We start from the raw sequence: 22,963 nt of genomic DNA, 5'->3' as shown, positions 1-22,963 counted from the left end.
ATGAGTGCCCTATAAAGGGATAATAGACACACACAATGACGCTAGCACACGTCGCACCAATCACGTGCAAGATGTCACGTCTTGGTCCCGCCTCCTGACTAACGCGGAACTGGCCGTTGCCGTGTCAACCTGACAAGACAAGATGGCACTGAGAGCTGCCTTGAGAAACTCGGCCAAGTGCGGCTTCTCTGGTACGTCTGCATGCACGGTCAAAGTCAGCTCGTTGTGTCTGCTCGACTTTACTATATGCATCCATTTAGGTGGTCGGCTTTTGTCATTTCTTCAATAAAATAGCACAGCATGTCAGCCGTCTAGCTGTGCTAACTCTGCTAGCCCTTGTTGCCCTTAATTCAGAAACTGGAGCAAAGGTCGCGCGAGGCCGTGTTCTCCCAGCTTTTACTAATTTACCTGCTTGTGTTTCTGCCATCTAAGCACGAAGTGGTTACCCTTAATTATTTTATAGTAAACAGTAAAGGTTATATTGCTGTAATTCAGGCTTGCTGCTATTAAAGTTGTGAATGACTGAGTGAATGCTGCCTGTTGCAATGTGTGTTGTTTGTGTTTGTTGTTTGTGTTTTTTTGTCTTGTTTTTAAGCAACTGTCTTGACCTTTTAAATTTCCCCTCGGGGACAAATAAAGTGATTTGAACTGAATTGAGTCAAGGTCTCAGCCTGCGGGCTGTTTTTTTCTTTCCTCTGTGTCGCCGCACATCACATTAAAGCACCGCTCACTGCTCATGTAGCGTTTCTCACACTCAGCTACTGTTTGGTTTGGTAGTTACATTTGATTTATAGCTTTAGGCAGCGTTTAGCATCTGTCTAAACTGCTGTTATCATGACTATAAAGCTCATGTGTGCTGAATTTGACAGCCAGGCCAGTTTGGAAGAGACCTAGTGTTTTGCTGGTGACATTGTGCTGGTTTTAATACGCAGCCTTCAGTTACTTTTGCTTCATCGCTCATTTCTATCTATTTATCTGTCTATCTATCTGTCTATCTATGTCTATCTATATGATACTACAGATATGTACTTGACCCAGCAACACCTGCAGCTAACTTTAGTCCAGTGTCCTGATATAGATAGATAGATACTTGTCATTGTAACTGCAGTTTATATGAAGTGTTTCAGGACAGAATTGTGGTTTGTGCAATGTTTTTATACTGGATCCTCTACATTGTAGAACTGCTTAGTGATGGATTTCAGTATTTTTGTGCATATAGTGACTTGTCAGAGAGCTCTTCACAGAGACTTACACCAGGGCTACACATTATGGACAGAACTTCATACCTCGATATTTAAATACTGTAACAGCGATACAGTATACGATATGACTATCGGTTCACACATATTTGAAATTGTGTACCAAGTGTACCAACAGTGTTTAATATGCATTCTTCAATAAACAATATAATGATATAAGCTGGATAAAGAAAATGCAGTTACTTAACAAAGTATTTTATTGATCAGAACAGACCAATCACTGTCTTATGCTAACCCTAACCCTAAATTTGATATTGTCCATATTGATGCCTTTTGAAATGTAAATGTCGCACATGTTCATACCTAGATAATGATATTGTAACAAAATATTGTTCAGCCCTAGCTTAGACTTGATATGTCCTCTTTAATGGCTGTGTTGTGTGTGCAGGTCTCCTGTCTCAGTTGTCCTCCTCTGGTAGTCATGGCAGAGTGTACGTGTCTCCCTTCCTCCTCTCTCAGCGGAGGAACGACTCGACCTCATCTAAGATCAATGTGGATTTTGATCGCAGCACAGGTAAGAGTTTTTGCATGTAATGCAAGCAAAACTTAGGCTTCTGTGTCTAAATCCTGCAAACTGAATGATTCCCTGTCAGCCGCTCTCCCTTCATCTATGCATTTATTACAAGGAATTGTGTTTATATGTATGAGTTTTCTTTCTCATCCCTCTCTTCTTGTCTCTTTCTCTACCTACTTGCTTTTTGTATATTGCTCCCCTCATCAATGAGCCCCTCTTTTTTAATTGCTCAATGCATGTGTCCATTCCTATAATTTCCAGTCAGTTCTGTTTAGTTCAGATGAATGGTGTTTATTAGAATCAAAGTAGACACCAATATTCCCCAGTGTGTCTGTCTCTGCAGGCGTAGCGGTGATGCGTATGCAGAGTCCTCCAGTCAACAGCATGAGTTTAGATTTCCTGACAGAGTTCAGCATCAGCCTGGAGAAGCTGGAGATGGATAAGAGCTGCCGTGGCCTCATCATCACCTCGGTACAGTGGAACCGCACCATTACACCAAGAGAGCTCACATTCAGCCTCCAGAAGTATTTACAGAGCAGCCCTTGCTTCAGTTGTGAAAGGGCGACAGGCCCAGGACGTCAAAGTCAACACTGTTAACTTGAATTTGAAGCTGTTTTCATCAGTGTGCCACTGTCCTAATTGATATGGAGCTCACTGGCAGGCATACATACACTCTGTCATGAGCTGTTAAGATGTACACATTCAAATTCAATGTTTTATGCAACTCTTGCATAAAATATGCAAAAACATCTAAGACATTTTTGCAAGTCTGCTTTCTGATTTATAAATAGAACAGATTGCAAAGCACTTTAAAACTTGTCCTTGTCCTTCTCTGATTTTGATTATTTGTAATTATAAAGAACTTTTTTTATGCTATATGCTTTTATAATGAGTGTGGTTTGCTGTTTGACTGCAGGGATATGTCACTGAGTTGTGTTGTGTATTTTTTTAAGTCTCTGGTCTGACTTCAATAATTGAATTTTTTAAAAAAATAAATAAATAAAATTGTAGGAGTCAGTCAATATGTGACATCTTTCATTCAAGAGGAGAGGAATTTCAATATAACATCGAATTCTCCATAATTTAACTTTTGTCTGTTTTTGAGTTGTGAAACAATCAAACATTGAAAAAGCAAGCCAAACTTACAACCTAGAGTTTGTGTGTGTGTCTGTCTGTCTGTCTGTGTGTGCGTGTGTGTGTGTGTTTTTTCTCCTTGCATCCAGAGTCTGCCTAAGATATTCTCAGCAGGGCTGGACATCATGGAAATGTACGGGAAGAGTCCAGAGAGCTGTGGAGTGTTCTGGAAGGCTGTTCAGGAGATGTGGCTCAAACTGTACGGCTCCAACATGGTCACTATAGCAGCCATTAACGTACGTAACACAAAACACCGGCTCAGGGCAAAAAAATAACCTTTAGCCCTCATAAAATGGTTGTCAAATTAGAAATAAATGGGTAAAAAAAAAAAAAACAGCATTAAAAAAAAAACAACATAACATTTTGTTGCATTTCACCATGTTAATTAATTTGTGTTGTGTTACTCAGGGTTCTAGTCCTGCAGGAGGCTGTCTGATGTCTCTGGCTTGCGACTACAGAATCATGGCTGAAAACCCTCGCTACAGCATCGGCCTTAATGAGACACAACTTGGCATTGTAGCTCCTTTTTGGTAAAGAAGGATTTTGATGATTATGCTTTTTGTATTCAGGGATTGAATTTCTCCTTGTAGTTTTCCTCTCATTTGTACTCACACCACAGCAAATTTGAGTACGTGCTATGCATATCACATGACTCACACAATCATTTATTGACTCTGCATATAAGACTCGGGAATTGACTTGAACAGAATAGAAATTCAGCCCTTAGTGTTAGTGTATTACACTTAAGCCATCATGGCAAATTAAATGGTATTAACATTTGTTTCAACCTCAATCTCATAATACAGGTGTGACAAAAGCTCCAAGTCTCTTCTGTAGAAGACTGCAAAGACATGATATTTCATCTGAGATCCAGGACCGTTAAAAACACTTAAAATGCTCTGACCTTCAAAATGGCCACAATCAAACACTGAGTAGAATATATAGTTGTGGTCAAACAGTCTCTGGCCAAATCTAGCACTTCCTATCACATGGATTTCATAGTGCATCACAAATGCAAACTCAGAAACTTACAGTGAGAATAAATCATCAAATCTTCATCCAAACCAGGATAATGGCAAACATTGAGTTTGAAAATCCAAAAGCTTTCTCTGTGGTTCAAATTGTTTGTCCAATGCCTTAACACAAGGAACAGTGTTTAGTGTTCCTGGGTCAGATATGAAATAAAGATACAGTCTTGTTAAGAAGAATGCCTTGGATCTTTTGTCGCAGTAGTGTATGTGCCCCATACCAAAGAGCACGTTCTTTTTTGGCAGTTTTTGAGTTGTTGCAATGTTTGGAAGCACTCTTATTCTTCCCTTGTTTTCTCACCATAAGAGTGTTGCCCATGTGCAGGTTTAAGGACACCATGGTGAGCACAGTGGGCCACCGGACTACAGAAGTGGCTCTGGAGCTCGGCCTGCTCTACTCCGCTCCGGAGGCCCTGAGGGTCGGACTGGTGGACCAGCTGGTGCCTGAAGACCAAGTTCTCCAGACAGCCACAGACACCATGGCCAAGTGGCTGGCCATTCCAGGTAAAGGGCATTACAACAAGCATGATCCAGTGAGGTGTCTTATGATGTAGCATACTATAATCACAGTGAGGGACATCTTTAAGGGAACTGTTTTACAACGTGTCCAGGGGAATCAAATGCCGAATCCTGCTGATGCTCGAGCTCAGGGTTGTCAAATTCAATCACTAAAGGGGCTGTGATTTAAAAAAAAAAAAATCACAACCAATTCAAGGGCCAAACATGGCCTATATGTCTTCACACATATAGGACAGAATGAATGAAACACACTGCATAAATTCTTTTATTGGGATAACTTCACTTAACGTAGCTTGTAAATAAAATTATATAATTATGCAGATGACTTTCTAGAAGCGTTTATGGAATTCAGTTTGGGAATCTCTGCTCTAACTTTTCATGTATTTGCTTTTACAGACCACGCCAGACAGATCAGCAAATCCATGATGAGGAAGCCGACCATCGACAAGCTGATGTCTAACAGAGAGGCCGACATCCAAAACTTTGTCACCTTCATCACCAAAGACTCCATCCAGAAGTCACTACGCATGTACCTGGAGATGCTTAAGAAGAGAAAGAGCTAGGGGAGAGACAGGAGACACACATACATATATACAACACACACACACACACACACACACATACAAGCATACAGCAGAGGGACTTTATTAAAGTGGTTGAAAATGCATCTTTCTTCCTTCATTTACATTCAGCATTGGTGTTCAAGGGCAAACTGTTTTCCATAATACACTTGGTCCTGAAAGAGCGAGCTAAAGATTTTAGTTTGAATTAACGAGAATTGTGTTTTTCTCACAGCTGTTGAAGAGAAAGAATCATTTTGTTTATTGTCACAAAGCCTGTACATCTTCACCAGCAGAGTGCCTAACATTTGCGAGAAAACCGTAACAGTCAGTGACAGTAACCTCAAGTCTATCTCAGTAGCCTAAAGGGCTACATTCTTTATGATCTCTCCAACTGATGTCTTTTGTTTTCCTTTTGCTTTGCTTTGTTGTGGTAATAATTTGTAGGGGTCAGTTTATGCAGAGATTAGTTAAATAAACACTAATTCATATCATGGCCCGTAGATAATCTGAGATTAAAAGATGAAGCAACTTTAGACTGCTGAGGTTTTCTACTCTGCCTCAAGCCAGCCTCAGAGAGAGAAGCAGGTGCTGTTGCCACCTTTATAATGGACAGGATAATGAGTTACATCTAACCAATGACAGCTGTCCTCCTGACTGTGAAAGGCCTCAGTTCATGACTTACATGTAACATTCAGGAAGTGTCTTGGAGTAGAAATACTGATTTTGGGATCAATGATGAGATTGATCTTATCTATTTGCTGTAGTATGGTGTCAGCATTGCTGTTGTAAAATGATTTTTGAAACCTCATTTTATTCTGTGCCATTTAAAGTACATTTTTCACTTCAGCCACAAGTTTTCAGTTCAGTCATGTTGCTTGAGGACATGATCAGCGGTGCTGTGTAAATGTCATGCACTGTGGTTTGCAGACATTGTCACTGTCTCTGTATTTTTTGCATATAAACATCTGTGAACAGCATCTTCATGTGTTGTTGTGTGTACACCTGTGACATCATGCTTTGCAGAGGAAATTGGAGGTCTGCTCATCCAAAATTACATGTTCAGTTTGATGTAAGTGAAAGTACAGATTTAACATGGCACTCTGGCGAGGATGAAAGAACTGAGCACAACTAGATCTGCAACCCCGTCGCATGTGTACTCAGAGTAACCCAGCAGTTTACAGTGTGACTCCTTATTTTTTTTTACACCCATACTTGAATTTAAAGAATGCAGATACAATTTGACTGACTTTTATTGTGGTATTGTAATTCATGTGGGTGTCAAGTTTCCCCACAGAAATGAACAGTAGGCATTCAGATTGAGGTGAGCTGCCTGCTGATTGGTTGTTGGAATCATAACTCAGGCAGCAGCAGCGTGGCCAATCAGCTCCACCTCCACAGGGAAATGGTCGCTCACAGCCAGTCCCTAAGGGTGAGAAGGAGGAAGCTGTCACACACACACACGCACATACTCCCCATGTCGTGACCAAGCAGTCTAAACGTCAGGCGCTCTTTGAAACTAATGTCAAAGTGGCAGCAGAGACAAACCCTGCCTACCTTCATGCAAGTCAATGGGACCAAAACCTTGCTTCCCAATGGGAAATACTTTTTAATATAAGGCAATGATCTTAGTAGCTTAGTTCACTTCTCTGTGTCAAACCATAAGTTTCTTGGCAGATGATGAAATAGTATAGTTTTTAGTGTTATCAAGGCATTGCAGATTAGCACTGACTACATCTGAATTAACACAATTGGTTGTATTGAGTGTACATTTTAAAGTAATTTTTCTTGTGCTTGACAACTGAAGTGATTCATATAATAGACAGGATTCCCACTTCTTTTCACTAGACATGCCAATCTTTTCTATGACTTCTCCATAGCCCCTTTTCCAATCTCTAACATCACACTTTAATTACACTGAATTAAAAAAAAAAAAGTAACCATCAGCTGCACTGCCTGTAGGAACTAGTTTGCTTTTCCATTTTAAAATCCATGATTGTAAATAGTATTTTAACCCTGCTATAGCAAACAGAACCCAGAGTATTTGGTCACATGGTACTTGGACTGCCCAATGTTACTCTTCAAAATAGCATCAACTTTATAGTTGAGTCAATGTTCATATCAGCCTTTCCAATGAAAATAACTCAGTGATACACTATTAGTTGATGTTTAACATTGTATCAACTTTTTATAAGGGTTAGGGTGATGTTGATACAAAGTTGATATTAAGTAGAATAATAACATTGGACAGTCTAAATAAAGTGTTCCTGAATATTTTATTCCAATAGGGAGGTTTTGAGGTTACAGAGAAGTCATAGAAACATTTGGGAATTTCATCAGTGAAAATCTGTGGGAACCTTCTCTATAATATTAATCATTTCAACTGCCAGTAACAAGAAATCAACAAGGACTTTTGAACCAGCCCCAGCTTTTTGTGACTTTTTTTGTGAAGAAAAGAAGAAAAACAAATGCATTTTTTTTTTTTTTTTAACTTTTCCAAAAGCTTTTATCATTTTTCATTTTGTGATGTATTCTCTGGGCTTGGAAATACCATTTAAGGTTCCCAGATTTTTTTCCAGGTGTGTCGGAGTCCTGACTAGAGACAGATCAAAGTGACACTTGATTTTACCAGATTATGGCTGAGATTCAGGTCCATCATGTAGTCGTAGACCACTGCACTGCCGGGGACCACCCCCTTCACCATGTCAGCCGTGGCCACAATCCTACAGAAAGTGAAGGAAGGATGTAATTAAGTGTGGGTGTGCATCTGTGTCTGCGTGTGTGGGTGTGTGTGGGTGTGTGTGTGTACCTGTCATAGGGGCAGTTAGTGTGTGACACTGTGGTGTCAGCCTCGTTAGGGATCAGCCAGTGGAAAGTCTTGTCTGTGAAGAGGCGGATCTTCTGCCAGTCAGAGCCCATCACATAGTTACAGCCTGCGTTGAAGTCACCCAGCAACAAGATGTCCTGACCACACACACACACACACACACACACACACACACACACACTCCTCAACCCTGCATCCTTCTCCTTTCACAGTTCCTCTAGCTGGTTTGATTGTCTAACTTCAGATGGAAATGTTTTAGCACTTCTACATAACACTGTACACTGATTAATTATGGCTTATATGTATTAAGCAGTACTAAAACCACCACAACATATATACTTGTAGGCAGTGTTAGGAATTATTTATTACTTTAAAATGCAATTTGAGTCCTCAGATTGTTTGCTTTGCAGGAACTTCACATGTCAAGTAGAAAAAAAGTGAAAATCCCTTGGCATCTTTTGTAGACAGCCTAAAACAAGTGGTCTCATGAAAAATCACCCCCAAAAAGGAAGCGAAACATTGCCGACCAACCCCTCAGTATGTCAGGTTGTAATATGTGTATATATATGTGTGTGTGTGTGTGTGTGTGTGTGTGTGTGTGTGTGTGTGTGTGTGTGTGTGTGTGTGTGTGTGTGTGTAGATTTGCAAAAAGCGTGTGTGTGTGTATATACATTGGTCTTCCAGCGTTTGCGGACGTCAGCCACCACGTCGTAGAGAGCGTCCACCTCCTCCACGGCCGAGTCGGGAGAGGTGTGCTGGGGGATCAGGACGAAGTTCCTCACCGCTGGGACACGGGAGAGGAGAGGAGAGGAGAGAGGGATGCTTCAGTTTGGCAGGTGGCAGGTACGGATCATATTGATTTTCAGAATCTGTTTTTACTTATTTATGAAGTTATGTCTTGCACTTTACTACTTTGTCAGGCTGTCATAAATATTAATGCTGAAAATGTATTTGTGACAGAAAGTAGCATTGAACTAATGTAAAATATGAGAACAAACTCTTTAAAGGAGGCAATTAATATTAATTAATTGATAGTCTTTAGAGACCTCTAGTGGCAAACAGTAGGAATCGCAGCAATATGTATATCACTTCTCTCCTCTTACACAAGCCCATAGCACAACTGGTCTGTGGTTTTCTATCTATCTATCTATCTATCTATCTATCTATCTATCTATCTATCTATCTATCTGTCTATCTATCTATCTATCTATCTGATAACCTACCAGTGTGTTTGGAGGAGAACATGACAACAAAGGGCTCTCTGTTGAACGTGTCTGTTCCACAGGGCTCACAGCCGTCATCATACGTGTAGTTTTTAGCCACTGACACCATCTCCTCTCTGGGGAGGAGAAGAAAAAAAAGGACTCTTCGGCAGGACCAGTATAACTGTCTGTTAGTGCTCATGGCTGTGGTGTTTCTGCGCTGAGCTTCCAAGTGATGGCAATCAAATGTCAATCAAACGGTGTTGACAGTGAGGACTTTGTGTGGATAGAGTTTGACTTTCTGTAGGTGGCGCTCTTTTCTACCAGACCAGAGGGTTTAAAAGATTTCATGACCTGGATATTGGTTGGATCAATTTTGCATTATTACTAAGCAATGAGCAGCAATTTCTGACCAGTTATGATTACCTAATGTCAGATTACTACTTCGGTTACACATGCAGTTCTTGGAAGCAAAAGTAATATTTTCAGCATGACAGTGAATACTTTGTCTCATTCATGCATGACCACAGCAGTGATTATGGTGGAATGTCAGCAGATAGCTACACACTGAGGCTAATGTGAACTTGGAAGTTTAACTCGGTTAACTGGCTAGCCTGTATGGCTTGAACTGTTTGTAATTTTTCAGTTTTACTTGTGGTCTTTTTCAGGATTTTTAATCTAAATCAGAAAATCTGTGATACTTTGGCTCGACCCACTGAATTTGAGATGAAGCACCAAGATTATTTCAGCAATCAAAATTCAATCTGCTGCTCAGCATCTGTTATTAAACTGCTTATTTAACTGAGTGTGAAATAAGCCAGCTTGCATTAGGGACAGAGAGGTGTGTGTTAAATCAGTGTACAGGATGTTTTTATTGAAGTGGAAGTGGCACTGTGTTTCCCTGTTTGTGTACCTGTAGAGGAAGAGGTATCTCTCCTTATAGGTGCTGCGACCCAGAGGCTCACTGACGATGTGACCATACCTGAACTGAGGAGAACCTCTGGGAGAAACACACACACACACACACACACACACACACACACACAATCACTTAAATCACTTAACCACTGTTATTATGGTTATTATGGTGACCACTTGATAGTATCCCTAAGGAAAAACACCATAATTTTGCCTTCCATTTATGTGTAAATGATATCGTGTATATGTTTTTCGAAAAGGTGTGTAGTTTGCCTAACCTGTTGACACGCTCCATGAGTTTTTTGGTTGCTGACAGATCGCTGTCTCTGACCTCCTGGATCAGAACAACGTCATAGCGATGGACAATCTGCAACAAATTAATAGAAAAAATAAACACACACAAAACAAAATCTATTTTACTGACTTTCTACTGTCACAAGGTTGATGGAAGTACAATTCTCTCACAATTGCATGAACACAAAATATTCCAGAAACAAACTAAATAAACACCACTGTTATCAGCCTAACTTAATCAGCCATGTTTTGCAGTCATGGCATTCTCAAAGTCAGCATTGCATATTTATTGTTAGAACTGAGTCTGAAGTGAATATGTTGTTTGGCTTCGTGTTTCCAGTGTACTCCCAAGTTCATACAACATAAAGTAGGCTAGATATACAATATGTAAGGTAAAATAAAATAAATATGGTTGTCTAGCCCCTTAGTGACTGAAAACTATATACACTTTATTTTATTATCCTTCTCAATGCCCTGCAAAATCAGAAAAGAAAGAAGGAATGAAAGTACATAATGCAAACTTAAAAGTGGTGTGTATCGGACCGTGGTGATGATGTCCATCAGCGTTGCGTTGGAGGCTTTCTTGTCCCCAAATGACTTGATGTTAAAGGCTGCCAGCCGCAGACAGTTGGCCAGCTGCAGCAGGGCCACAAACAGAGCCAACGCACACACCAAACGCATCCTGGAGCCAGGGGGAGGGTTAAAGGTCAGACATCACAAAAATAGGTTTGTACTAATGGAAAATATCTTTACATTTTTCTCCTTTATCACTGATCTAACCTTCTCCAAAGAGCACCTGACTCTCGTTTCCCTGATTGAGGACCTACGCAGTGCTCCTATATCCCCTTTTTTTAAAAGTTTGTACTGAGCTGCAGTGCAGGATATAAGTTGATTATCCAAGGTGTCAAGGTTAAAACTGCTACTGATGCAGTCTATGATCAAAGTGACAAGTCGGCCACACATGTAGATATGGCTTTGGTGAAAATGCTGAGTGATTTGGCACACATCTATCAAGTGCTTGTATTTAGACGGCATGACCTCAAAAGCCTGTTGTTATCTCGGCCCACTGTGGGAGTGAGAGACGGAGAGAACAACTGCACCTCAGACACGTGATGCAACCGATGTGCTAACTCCACTACACCTCGCACTTTATCTTGAGCCCAGCTGTTACGGTGAACTTGCTCTACTTCACGTGATGTCCTCTTGCAGAAGCACAAATCACTCATGGTAGCACTTTTGGTAAAATATTCTCCAGCAGGACACTATATTAGTTACGCTGTCCTGCCGGAGCTGGTGCAAGATTGGTTCTCAGGTAAGGGTTATGAATATATGGAAATGGACAGCAGCAGTTTTGGCGTGCGTTGCCCTTTGATCGTGAGAATCTGGTAATCTCACTGACAGGGTTTCCATAAGGCTGGAGAGTTAGATAGCTGTGGAAAAGATTATTCCATATCCTGATGCCAGTAAAATTAAACATGTTATCCAAAACTTAAATGGTAGTTTTTGGACTATGATTCATTCATCCATGATGGTGAGTGCAAATAAAACAAAATATTTTGTTACCCATTTCTGGTTAACTTGCTAATCCTGCTTGGTGGAAACCCCCTGCAGCTGTTAGAACAGGTTAAACATTGTGTGTTTTCCACAATTTTTGCCATAAGGTTTGTTATGCAGCCAGGGTGAAAAACATGGGCTGCATTTCAAGGACAGTAACGTGAACATGAAAAGACTATTTCTCCTTGCATAGAGAGAGGCAGCTACTTCCACTGGCATGCACCTTCTGTGTCTGCCTGCCTGCTTTAATAATGTAACCTAACCTTTCAGAAGCATAATACTAAAAAATCATGCTTTGTGCATTCTTTTCGCTCTGAACTATTTGTCCTAATGACCTAAATAGCTGTAACAAATAGTCAAGTATCATCTAAACCAGTTTACAATTCGGTCATCAGGCAGAATGTAAGTCAGGACACACAGCTACATTATGCTCATTTTGCTCCGTTTCTGCTTTTGTATAAAAGAAAAGGCATAGATGTGTGTCTACCTGCTTCTGTGAGTCTGTCCTGGGAAGTGAGGGCCTTTTGTAAAGAGCACAGAGGCTTGGCTTGGTGAGTCCCAGTGGCCTCCACTAAAAAAACTCTCTAACAGAACCACAGCCAGTGCCTCTGCTCAGGTTTTTATTTACCTGTCAGAGCATGTGACTGGAGCCTGGTGGGGAGGAGAGGGGGCAGTGGAAAGGGGGGATGAGGAGAGAAGGAAGAAGGGGCAAGACAAGAAAGAGCGGAGATGAGGCCCGGGGTGAGGTGATGTGAAGCGGGGAGTGGGCAGCTTCCTCTGGCAGCCATATTGGAGGTCCAGTAGCTGTAAGAATTGCTTTCTCCAGCTGCTTCATGTCCATCCCAACAGAATGTATTTAAATGAATACATCAATACATAGAGACTATCAGATATTTCTCTCTGTATAGAGAGTACAGAGACATAAATATAGTGTGATGATGTAAATATTTGTCAGCTATGAAAAAATCTGGCCAAATTCATGTAATATGGCTTCACAGGGAATGACTTATGACTCATCTGACCTCTTTCATTTCGATGAGCAAATAGCACAAATGTGCACCAGCTGCACACCAGTTTGTTGCCAGATACTTCAGGATTTAAGATTATTCAATACTAACGCTGCTTCTCATGATCTAAAAAAAAAAAAAAAAAAAAACTCACCAGATTTGTTGCTGGTGACTTGTGAGAGCCACGGGAGTCTGAAAAGGCTTTATAGTAAATAAATGATTATAAAGATTTTATTGTAATTCTTATGAAAAAATAATTATTTAAAAGGAAATTAAAATTGTATTAAAAAAAATTAATCAAATATAATTTCTAATTCTTAATTCATATCATTTTAATTTATACAATTTAAAATTTAAATTATTAAAAAAAAAAAAAATCCCTCTCATCACTTCTGAGTCACTAGAAGTGTGTGTTGGTGTGTGTCTGCTGAGATTCAGCCCTCTGCCTGGATTTTCTTGTTTTGTTGAGCTCAGGACTCTTCTGGGCATCAGCCTTTGGGCATAGGGTGTGTAGCTCCCAGCCAATCACAGCGCAGTGCAGTACCAGATCAATAGCATAACATCCAAGAGGAAGCTATGAAACTCAGATGCAGACCGCAGGAGAAAGGAAGGCAAAATGCCAAGTGGACAAAGCTCGTTCCACACTGAGAGTGGATCTTTCATCTAGCTTTCATCTGCTGGTGAGCCCTGGGGGAAACTAGGAGGATGAAGAGTGACGCGGTGCTGGCCTGTATTCTGTTGGACAGGAAGGCGCCAGCAGGCCAATGTCTTATATTCTAGGATGGCGATGAAAAGAAATGTAAGAGATTACATCACCGTCCTTGGAAACAAGCACACAGTTTGCTTAGCCTTGCTTTTAAATATAAGTTTATGTTTTCAGTAAACTGCCTTGTTTTGAGCCCCAGCCCCTTTGCTTCCAGCAAAGTGGATGTGTTAGGACAGAGAAGGTGATCAGGCTGACAGACTGAGAGGATCTAAACAAAATCAAGCACTGTATTGGTGGCAAAATCATTTCTCAGTCTCAAATAGCACAGAAATTAACCATTGGTATTACATTTGGTTGAGAAACACACACAGCTGCTTACAGCTACTGCTACCTAAGCGGTGACCTCCAACATGGCCGCCTGCAGGTTTGACATCACCTGAAAACTCTTAAAAGGGAAAAAGAGAGCTGAGGTGAGCAAGGATAGACGTCATGAATCGTCAGTAATTGAAATGGACAGTTGAATGGACCGTTATTGAAATGAAATAATAAAATGTTGATGCATTGGATGATATAAGTTATATGTTAAATTCATCAGTCAGCTTCTCTTTTATCTGGTCACCTTTTGAACTGCCTCTGCACTTCAGAGAGCAAACTACACAGATACACAGTTGTGGCTATTTTTAACTGCAGCATTGGCACTCAGGTTGAGAAGACAACAGATGGCATAAATATGTGATAAAGAGAGTCAAAATAAGAACCTGTTTGATTTGCCATCCATAATGGAATTTTCCCTTCACATGTACTTGTTTTTTCTCCAAAAGCTGTTTTGACCCCATTTATAAATGGTTTCATTTCAAAATGAGACCTCCACCATCACCTAAAAAATGACAGCTGGCATGAAAACAATCAAAGGTTAATATTAAAATATATGGGACCTTGATGAAGATTTTGATCTTAAATATAAAACAAATGCAATATGAAGTTGCAGAGCAGCCAGAACTAAGAGGCTATTACAAACATGCCAATGTATTTTCAGAAATAATGCAGATATCAGTGGTTCTAAACTGGTTCATAAGAGGAAAGCAGAGAAGAGTAAACAACAGTTTCTGCAGAGTGAACATATTTCACCCTCTTACATCTGGACATGGTAAACTGATTTCAGAAAGGAAAATACTTTAATCAAATCTTTTTAATCAGGTTGGGCTGAGAACACAATACAAAAACAAGCAAGGTAAAGAAAAAAGAAAAGAAAGATGGTCTACCTAAGCATAGGTAGAGCATGCAATATCATGGAGACAAACACCTACTCTATTATTATGTATAAAGGGTGTGGAAACATGCTTTTCACATCTTGACTTAAAATTTTTATGATGACAAACCACTGTTGCTGTCTTCTTCCTCTTCTTCTACAAACCTCAAGTTGGAGACTACAGCTTCCTTTTTTTCTCAACCAAGAGAGAATCCACATTTTGCACAGTCAAAGGATAAAGCTCATTTGAAGTGGAACAAATGCAAGACATGGTACTTTCTTTATACAAAACCTCCTATATTGCAACCCACTTTGTACAATCCACATGTAAATTAATTGGCAAAATTCTGGAAATAATTATAGCTTTCACCTGGATCGAGCTGCTCAGTATCTTTTAGTGGCTTACAAATATTATATGCGCTCATAGGTACAGCAAATCTTTTGAAATGTAAATTTTGAGGGACATTTGCTCCGTGTGTATCCAGCATCACTGTATGCTCGCAGTGCTGCCACCCAGTGGTGAACCGAAGACATGCCTCTAAGCTTGAATTAACACATAATCATGGAGTTACATATGATTACATAATGAAAGTGTGATTGAACACAACAATAAAGGTGCAGATGCTCACTTCAAGCATGTGACTAATGTACTGACTATTAATCTCTTAATCCTCTGAAACCCAGGAGCCTGTGGGTGGCTTTTATTTCTTAACAAAATTCACTTTATACTACATGTTCATCTCTGGGAGCTGCCCAGTACAACCAGAGTCCTTCACTGGATCTGCAGTTAAAGTACCTTGTTCAAATGCCTTTCACTTTCCCTGCCCCAGAGTGTCCATCAGTCAGTCTGGAATCCAATCTGGCCACCTTCCAGTCACAAACCAGCTTCTCAAATCTGTAAACAGAGTTCAAATGTAGATTCCAATGGAGCACACGCTCTGTACTGGCAGAACCACTTCTGACATTCCTCTGGAGGTTTTCCAGCAGGGGCAGCTCGACGTGACATTACGGTCTGCATCAGCCTTCACTAGTTTTTCTCAGAGGCACTGTGAAGAACTGTTCACAACATTACAGGTAAGCAACGTTCTGTCTCAGCCTGTTAAGAGCATAGATTGCCAACACCCTACACAAGTGGAAGTAAGGTTACTGTGCTGAAATTTTACTTGCATAAAATGTACTCTGAGTAGATCTGAGCACTTTTAGTATGTACTTTTGTAGGAGAGAGAATATCATGATTCTAACTATTCCACATAATTATAACACTTTTCACACTGCACTTAGTCTGGGGCTAACAGCTCCATTAACTTGGGGATGAGAGTGTTTGTTGTCCAATCAAAACTGTGCTGCAAGTGTTCTAAGGACATTGAACCTGGACTTTGATTTCCAAGTGTGAATCCTGTAAACCAGGATTAAGTACTAGTGTGAATCGAGGCGAAGGAACCCAAGTGAGAAAAGGGCTGTTGTGAGAAGTTCAAAGTAGATTCTTCTGCTTTGAAAAATTACTAAATAATGTGCACAGACAAAGTCAAGAGAACTAACTGCATTGCATTGGAAAACTAGGCTGCAAATTCACTGATCTCCACTATGGGCCAATAATAGCTCAGTACAAATCAGCAAAAATGTACATAGCCAAATTGCTAAGGACTTAAAAAAGGACAAGCACAGAAAAATAACAACAATAGTTGTGTGTATGTGATTAATTACTTCCACTGTTGCCAATTCCTGGCCACACAGACATTTTCTGTGCATGTTGGAATGGTATTCCTGATGCACAAAAACATGTAAACATGCCAATCTTGTTTTTCATTCAAGGAAGGGGAAAAAAACAGGATTCCTGAGAAATGCAGAAATGGCCTCACTTTCAGGTGTGTATTAGTCACTATTACACATGCTTACATTTTGTCAGCTTCACTGAATGAATGACTCAGTATAATGGCAGAATACTGCTCACTGGATGTTAGAAATAGATGACATGGACCTGTCTTTCCTTTGTACTCACCACTGATTACCTCTCAGAGATGACTACTGCATTGCTGGGTTGCAGCAAAGCAGGGAGGAATTTGTCAAGGACCTCCTCTCCTGGGTGGAGAGGAGTTTGGTTCAGTGTAGCCACCCAGTGTGTGAGGAGACAGAGAGAGTTAGCAGGGAGGCAGCTGACTGTCAACACTATCAGATGGTTTGCAGATGACTCAGCATACTACACCTTTGAGACCTTTAAGAGGCAGATTGTTTAAAGTGTCTGTCTCTGACATCCAGGACAACATACTAAACCCCTGATTTGCAAAAGGGAAAAGGGAATATGGAATATAATGCAACTTTTTAGCAAGAAGGTCTGAAGTCACATTACAGTGCCCTTTGTATTTGCTCAGAGTGACACATGTATTGAGCAGTGCATTGAGAGTGAGGAGGAGTGCCCTACAGAGTGTTATAGAGACAATGTGGGCACAGCATTCATGTCTTCACCAGTGAAAACAGGGCTGGAGGTAGCCAGCCCTGTTTTCATAGGGAATATGAGATATGACTGAGATGAACATTGGAACTAATACAGCATCAGATTAGTTATTGCATTTGCAACTTGATATGAAAGAAGTCTCTTTGAGGGAAAAAAATCCAGCCTAAAATACTTTTATGATTCTTAAAAAACAGCACTTGACACTGCACATTTTTGGGGGCATATTTGGCAATTTGATGGTGTGATTTTCTTTTTCCCATGGATGACTGGCCAAAGGTAGACAACATGATGTCACTCTGAAGTATTTCCAACACAGGTACATTGCAGTTTCATAAGATAAACCTTTTTGGCAAGCCAAAAGATCAACTGTAAATGTTGGGTTTTGGTGTTAAAAAGCAAGAGCCTCTTTTCAGACTTACCAACATTCAACAGTTATGCAGGCAGAGATCCATAGTAGAGAACAGAGATACGTAGTTTCCAACAGAAGCCTCAATCGACCACAATGCAATGCAGCCACAAGACAAGGGTGCAACAAGGCTTTTTGCTCTGACTAATCAAATGCTGTGCTGTCTCCACCTCTACATATAACACAACTGAATCATTGTCAAAAGGCATTCTGGGAAACATACAAGGGAACTCAAACTCTTCATGAAGTGTAATCCAGGTCTCAACTCTCCATTTCACTACTTTGAAATGGAATTGCAATAAAAAATAAAACAAAATAAACAACTTCTTGAAAATACCTCATAAATGACCACCTGTGCAAAATTGTGCTGCACGTCCACCAGGGTGCTGAGCGAACGATCATTGTAGCCAATGAATGAGTAGGATTTCTGGCCAATGAACAAGCTGAGGACAGGTCTTCCATTTGTTGATGGTGCTGATCAGGTCTGACAATTTGAAATGCATGTTTTCATATAATTTTTTGTTTTTTTGATGTTGCCACTCTACCTTAGCAGAAATGTCTATAGTTTTGGGAACTTTTGTTCTCTGTGAATGATGCAATTATTTTTCATCACACATACACTATATTACCAAAAGTATTCGCTCACCTGCCTTTACTCATACTATGAACTGAAGTGCCATCCCATTCCTAACCCATAGAGTTCAATATGATGTCGGTCCACCTTTTGCAGCTATTACAGCTTCAACTCTTCTGGGAAGACTGTCCACAAGGTTGAGGAGAGTGTTTATAGGAATTTTTGACCATTCTTCCAAAGCGCATTGGTGAGGTCACACACTGATGTTGGTCGAGAAGGCCTGGCTCTCAGTCTCCGCTCTAATTCATCCCAAAGGTGTTCTATCGGGTTCAGGTCAGGACTCTGTGCAGGCCAGTCAAGTTCATCCACACCAGACTCTGTCATCCATGTCTTTATGGACCTTGCTTGTGCACTGGTGCACAGTCATGTTGGAAGAGGAAGGGGCCCGCTCCAAACTGTTCCCACAAGGTTGGGAGCATGGAATTGTCCAAAATGTTTGGTATCCTGAAGCATTCAAAGTTCCTTTCACTGGAACTAAGGGGCCAAGCCCAGCTCCTGAAAAACAACCCCACACCATAATTCCTCCTCCACCAAATTTCACAGTCGGCACAATGCAGTCTGAAATGTACCGTTCTCCTGGCAACCTCCAAACCCAGACTCGTCCATCAGATTGCCAGATGGAAAAGCGTGATTCATCACTCCAGAGAACGCGTCTCCACTGCTCTAGAGGCCAGTGGCGGCGTGCTTTACACCATTGCATCCGACGCTTTGCATTGCACTTGGTGATGTGTGGCTTGGCTGCAGCTGCTCGGCCATGGAAACCCATTCCATGAAGCTCTCTGCGTACTGTACTTGGGCTAATCTGAAGGTCACATGAAGTTTGTAGCTCTGTAGCAATTGACTGTGCAGAAAGTCGGCGACCTCTTTGCACTATGCGCTTCAGCATCCGCTGACCCCTCTCCGTCACTTTACGTGGCCCTACCACTTCGTGGCTGAGTTGCTGTTGTTCCCAAACGCTTCCATTTTGTTATAATAGAGCTGACAGTTGACTGTGGAATATTTAGGAGCGAGGAAATTTCACGACTGGATTTGTTGCACAGGTGGCATCCTATGACAGTTCCACGCTGGAATTCACTGAGCTCCTGAGAGCGGCCCATTCTTTCACAAATGTCTTGTTTCACAGTCTGCATGCCTGAGTGCTTGATTTTATACACCTGTGGCCAGGCCAAGTGATTAGGACACCTGATTCTGATCATTTGAATGGGTGAGCGAATACTTTTGGTAATATAGTGTATTATAGAACTGGGAGTAAGTAGGCGTACATGATGTAGATGTAAGCCATCATCTTTGTTCCTCTGGAATTGTTCTTTTTTTCCCCCTCCCAGGTGAATTCCTTCATCTCCCTGAGGTGAGAATTGTGCTTCTTGGGTGGAAATATGGAGGGAAAAGTTCAGCAGCAAACACAATACTGGGCAAGAAGGAGTTCAAGCTCAAAGAAAGTATTCAGTGTCAGAGCAGACAGGGGGAGGTAGCAGGGAGGAAAGTCACTGTGGTCAAGGCTCCAGGATGGTGGAGGGATATCAAGAGAAAATACACACCTAAGCTCGTAGAACAGGAGATTGTGCTTAGCGCATCTATGTGTCCTCCAGGACCTCATGCTGTACTTGTGGTCTTAGACCTGGGCTGTCAATTTTTATACAAAAAATCATTAGTAAATCACATCCAGCTTCTGGGTGAGAGCGTGTGGAATCATGCTATAGTGCTGTTCACTTTTGGAGACAATCTAGGAGGCAGATCCATCGAACAGTACGTACATAGTGAAGGGGAGACCCTCCAGTGGCTCATAGGGCAATGTGGGAACAGGTACCATGTCTTCAACAACAAGGACTGGGATGATTGCTCTCAGGTCACAGAGCTGCTGGAGAAGATAGACAAGATGGTGGCTGGAAATGCCATGAAATATTACCAGCTAGACAGTAAGATCAAGGAAGAGATAGAAAACAAAAGGAAGGAAGAAAACAAAAAGGCTGAAAAGAGACTGATGCAAGTGCAGAAAAGAAGAGAGATGCTGAGATCAATGGAAGGTAAGCTCACGTTTTTGTCCCTTCACTTTGTAATTTTCCCTGGTTCTTTCATGTAGTTCTGGCAAAATAAATGACGCTACTTGTCTTTTAGGTGTCTCCCTCAATCTCGCTGAGCAAAGGATGGTTTTGCTGGGATGCAAAGAGGCTGGAAAAAGCTCATCAGGAAACACCATCCTGGGCAGAAAGGAGTTTACATCAGCAGCTCATTGCGAGAGCAGACAGGCAGAGGTAGCAGGGAGGAAGGTCACTGTGGTGGACACTCCCGGATGGATCATGAATTATACTACTGAAAACACAACCGAGTTGACAAAACAGGAAATTAGAAGGAGTGTATCTTTGTGTCCTCCAGGACCCCATGCTCTACTTCTGGTCATGCCAGTCGATGTGTCGTTCACTGATAAGACCCCAGTAGAGCAACACCTGCACCTCCTCAGTGACAGTGTCCTGGACCACACAATCATATTGTTCACATATGCAGGCATATTGAGAAACGTAACCATAGAGCAGTACATTGAGAGTGAAGGCGAGGCCCTCCAGTGGCTTGTTGAGAAATGTGGGAACAGGTACCATGTCTTCAACAACAAAAAGAAGGATGATGGTGCTCAGGTCATAGAGCTGCTGGAGAAGATAGAGGAGATGGTGTCTGGAAATGGAGGAAGATGCTGTGAGATACAAAGTCCACCAAAACCATCGCTGCCACACAGGAGAGCCCAAAGCAAAGATTTCACACCATATAGTCAGTATTTGACTATCATATCTATTCATGATATAATGTGTATTGAACACCAAATAATAGATTGCAACTTAACAAATTACTATCTCATTTTCAGTGAGCCATGAAAACCTGAAGATGAGATGGTCTCTGAGATCTTCTGGACAGGGATCTTCCCATTGCTCTGAAATCAGTTCTGTGTTTGGGTCAATGAGATCCAGCTCCTCTGGTCACAGTTCTGGTTTCGGGTCCCTGACATTCATTCCAGAGTCCGAGAGAAGCTCAGAATCAAGACAAAAGAAGTTACTAAGTTTCTTCACAAAAGTGTCACACGGTGTGGCAGAGTCAGGATCTCAACACCCAGACGGACGTGTTACTAGGCACTGGTGGGGCCCCAGGCAGAAAAAACTATTGGGCAACTCTGAGAGCCATACAATGCCATGATGTTACCCACAACTCATATGTAATTAATCATACATCAAATAATTTTTTGTCCTGTTAATACACAAATAGCAAATAAAATGTGTTACTTTACAACATGTAACAAATAGTATTTAAAATATATTTACCCAATCAACTTCTTTCATAGTAAAATTATGGTTGATTCAATTCAACACTTTCAGTTCAACTGAAAATAAATACCAGCTCAAGAACTCCTTGACCTACTTCATATCAGTCTAACTCAAACTGACTTTAGGTCCAATAGAGAGTTCCATCTTCAAATTAAAGGGACTTAAATGTGCAAGAAATTGACACTGGCATGCGCATGTATTTGGCAATCTGGGAAGAGACATCATTCCCCAAGGCCAGTTCTTGCAATGACACTGTTTGAAGTACCTAGATAGCATTTGCGGAACTTGGCCACATTCCTGGGAGGCCTTCTGGGAATTCATCAGCTCATTAAACAACCATCACCCTTGCATCAGAGTCAAACCAGCGTTATGTGACATGGACTTGAACTTTCTGGACACCATCACAAGTCCAACATTGGGAGAAACTCAGGTCCTGGATGTTGGATCTTCACATCTGCCAACACCCTGCCCCAGTGCCAAAGTTTTCATTTGCATGTTTCAGGATATCCTGAAATCCCAATCAGTGTGGTTTATCCAGACAATGCACTCAGACATAGGATCAGGACCAGGCAATGAAGATCCTTTTTAAATCCCAACGATGGCATGGTGACTCCATGAGCAGTAAGATGAATGTGAGATGGTGAGCAAAGCGTGCAAAAGCCCCACACATAATAACATGCTCTGCTTACTCCAGATTCCTCAAAATTACAAGTAATCACACTAACTGTTTATCTGCTGGGATGCAGGAAAAAAGACAGCTCTCCAACTTTTGGAGTAAAATACAATTTTTCTAATTTATTCAGACTGATACAAGATATTCAAATGAATTTTCACCTCTGTAGCCAGTTCACCTCCTGTTGGTAGCATTTTGTGTTAACTCAGCATAAAGACTTAAGTCTGTGGGAGTCCTTAGCTTAGCTCTGTCAAAGTGAAAAAAATAAACCTTACAGCAAGTCCGAAGCTGTCTTAGCTTCTGGATCATTGTCTGTCATAAGGAAATCATCTTCAAATCATCTTTTGAGCTACTGTGGCAAATTATTTTAATCTAAAGCACATTTTCAAATTAAAATGACTATATGTGATCATATTCAGTATTTTGAAATAATGGTGTTGATATACATAAACGGGTTAGATGTTTTCTTACTGTCGAAATGAAATTATGGGTGAATACTGAGTGTGAGAGAGTAAAGACAGATGTTTTTTCCTGCAGAGAAAGGTCTGATAACAACTGGAAGGACCACTGAGTTCAGTCAAAGACATCATGCTATCAGAGGAGAAAGGGAGTGAACAGGGGCTGAAGTGTAGCAGCTATGTGCATGTAACTGGTTCAGCTGCTGACAGATGAAGGACTACTTCTTGAGACACTCATAGAAAGTAGAGAGAAATCTGTGA

The 22,963-nt window shown here is 41.0% G+C and overlaps 3 protein-coding genes across 3 annotated transcripts; 2 read left to right on the top strand and 1 right to left on the bottom strand.

The window, feature by feature from the left end:
* Positions 1-142: 142 nt before the first annotated feature.
* Positions 143-5,994, top strand: eci1 (enoyl-CoA delta isomerase 1). Its single transcript, XM_030058994.1, has 7 exons — positions 143-191; positions 1,648-1,773; positions 2,117-2,244; positions 2,997-3,143; positions 3,316-3,437; positions 4,261-4,439; positions 4,851-5,994. Exons 1-7 carry the CDS (start codon positions 143-145, stop codon positions 5,015-5,017), a joined length of 918 nt encoding a protein of 305 aa, XP_029914854.1. The 3' UTR covers positions 5,018-5,994.
* A 380-nt stretch (positions 5,995-6,374) lies between these two features.
* On the bottom strand, positions 6,375-12,307 carry dnase1 (deoxyribonuclease I). The gene is made up of 9 exons (XM_030058550.1): positions 12,297-12,307; positions 10,799-10,937; positions 10,240-10,328; positions 9,957-10,043; positions 9,065-9,180; positions 8,513-8,625; positions 7,824-7,978; positions 7,644-7,737; positions 6,375-6,440 (listed from the first exon to the last, which is right to left on the bottom strand). Exons 2-9 carry the CDS (start codon positions 10,934-10,936, stop codon positions 6,375-6,377), a joined length of 858 nt encoding a protein of 285 aa, XP_029914410.1. The 5' UTR covers position 10,937; positions 12,297-12,307.
* Positions 12,308-15,775: 3,468 nt separating this feature from the next.
* LOC115362904 (GTPase IMAP family member 8-like) lies at positions 15,776-22,409 on the top strand. The gene is made up of 5 exons (XM_030056890.1): positions 15,776-15,845; positions 16,584-16,636; positions 19,589-20,287; positions 20,379-21,023; positions 21,118-22,409. Exons 2-5 carry the CDS (start codon positions 16,621-16,623, stop codon positions 21,441-21,443), a joined length of 1,686 nt encoding a protein of 561 aa, XP_029912750.1. The 5' UTR covers positions 15,776-15,845; positions 16,584-16,620; the 3' UTR covers positions 21,444-22,409.
* The last annotated feature ends 554 nt before the right edge of the window (positions 22,410-22,963 follow it).

The sequence above is a fragment of the Myripristis murdjan genome, chromosome 8 (assembly GCF_902150065.1).
Source record: "Myripristis murdjan chromosome 8, fMyrMur1.1, whole genome shotgun sequence".
NCBI classification, from domain to species: domain Eukaryota; kingdom Metazoa; phylum Chordata; class Actinopteri; order Holocentriformes; family Holocentridae; genus Myripristis; species Myripristis murdjan.
This window is presented reverse-complemented; position numbering and strand designations above follow the sequence as displayed.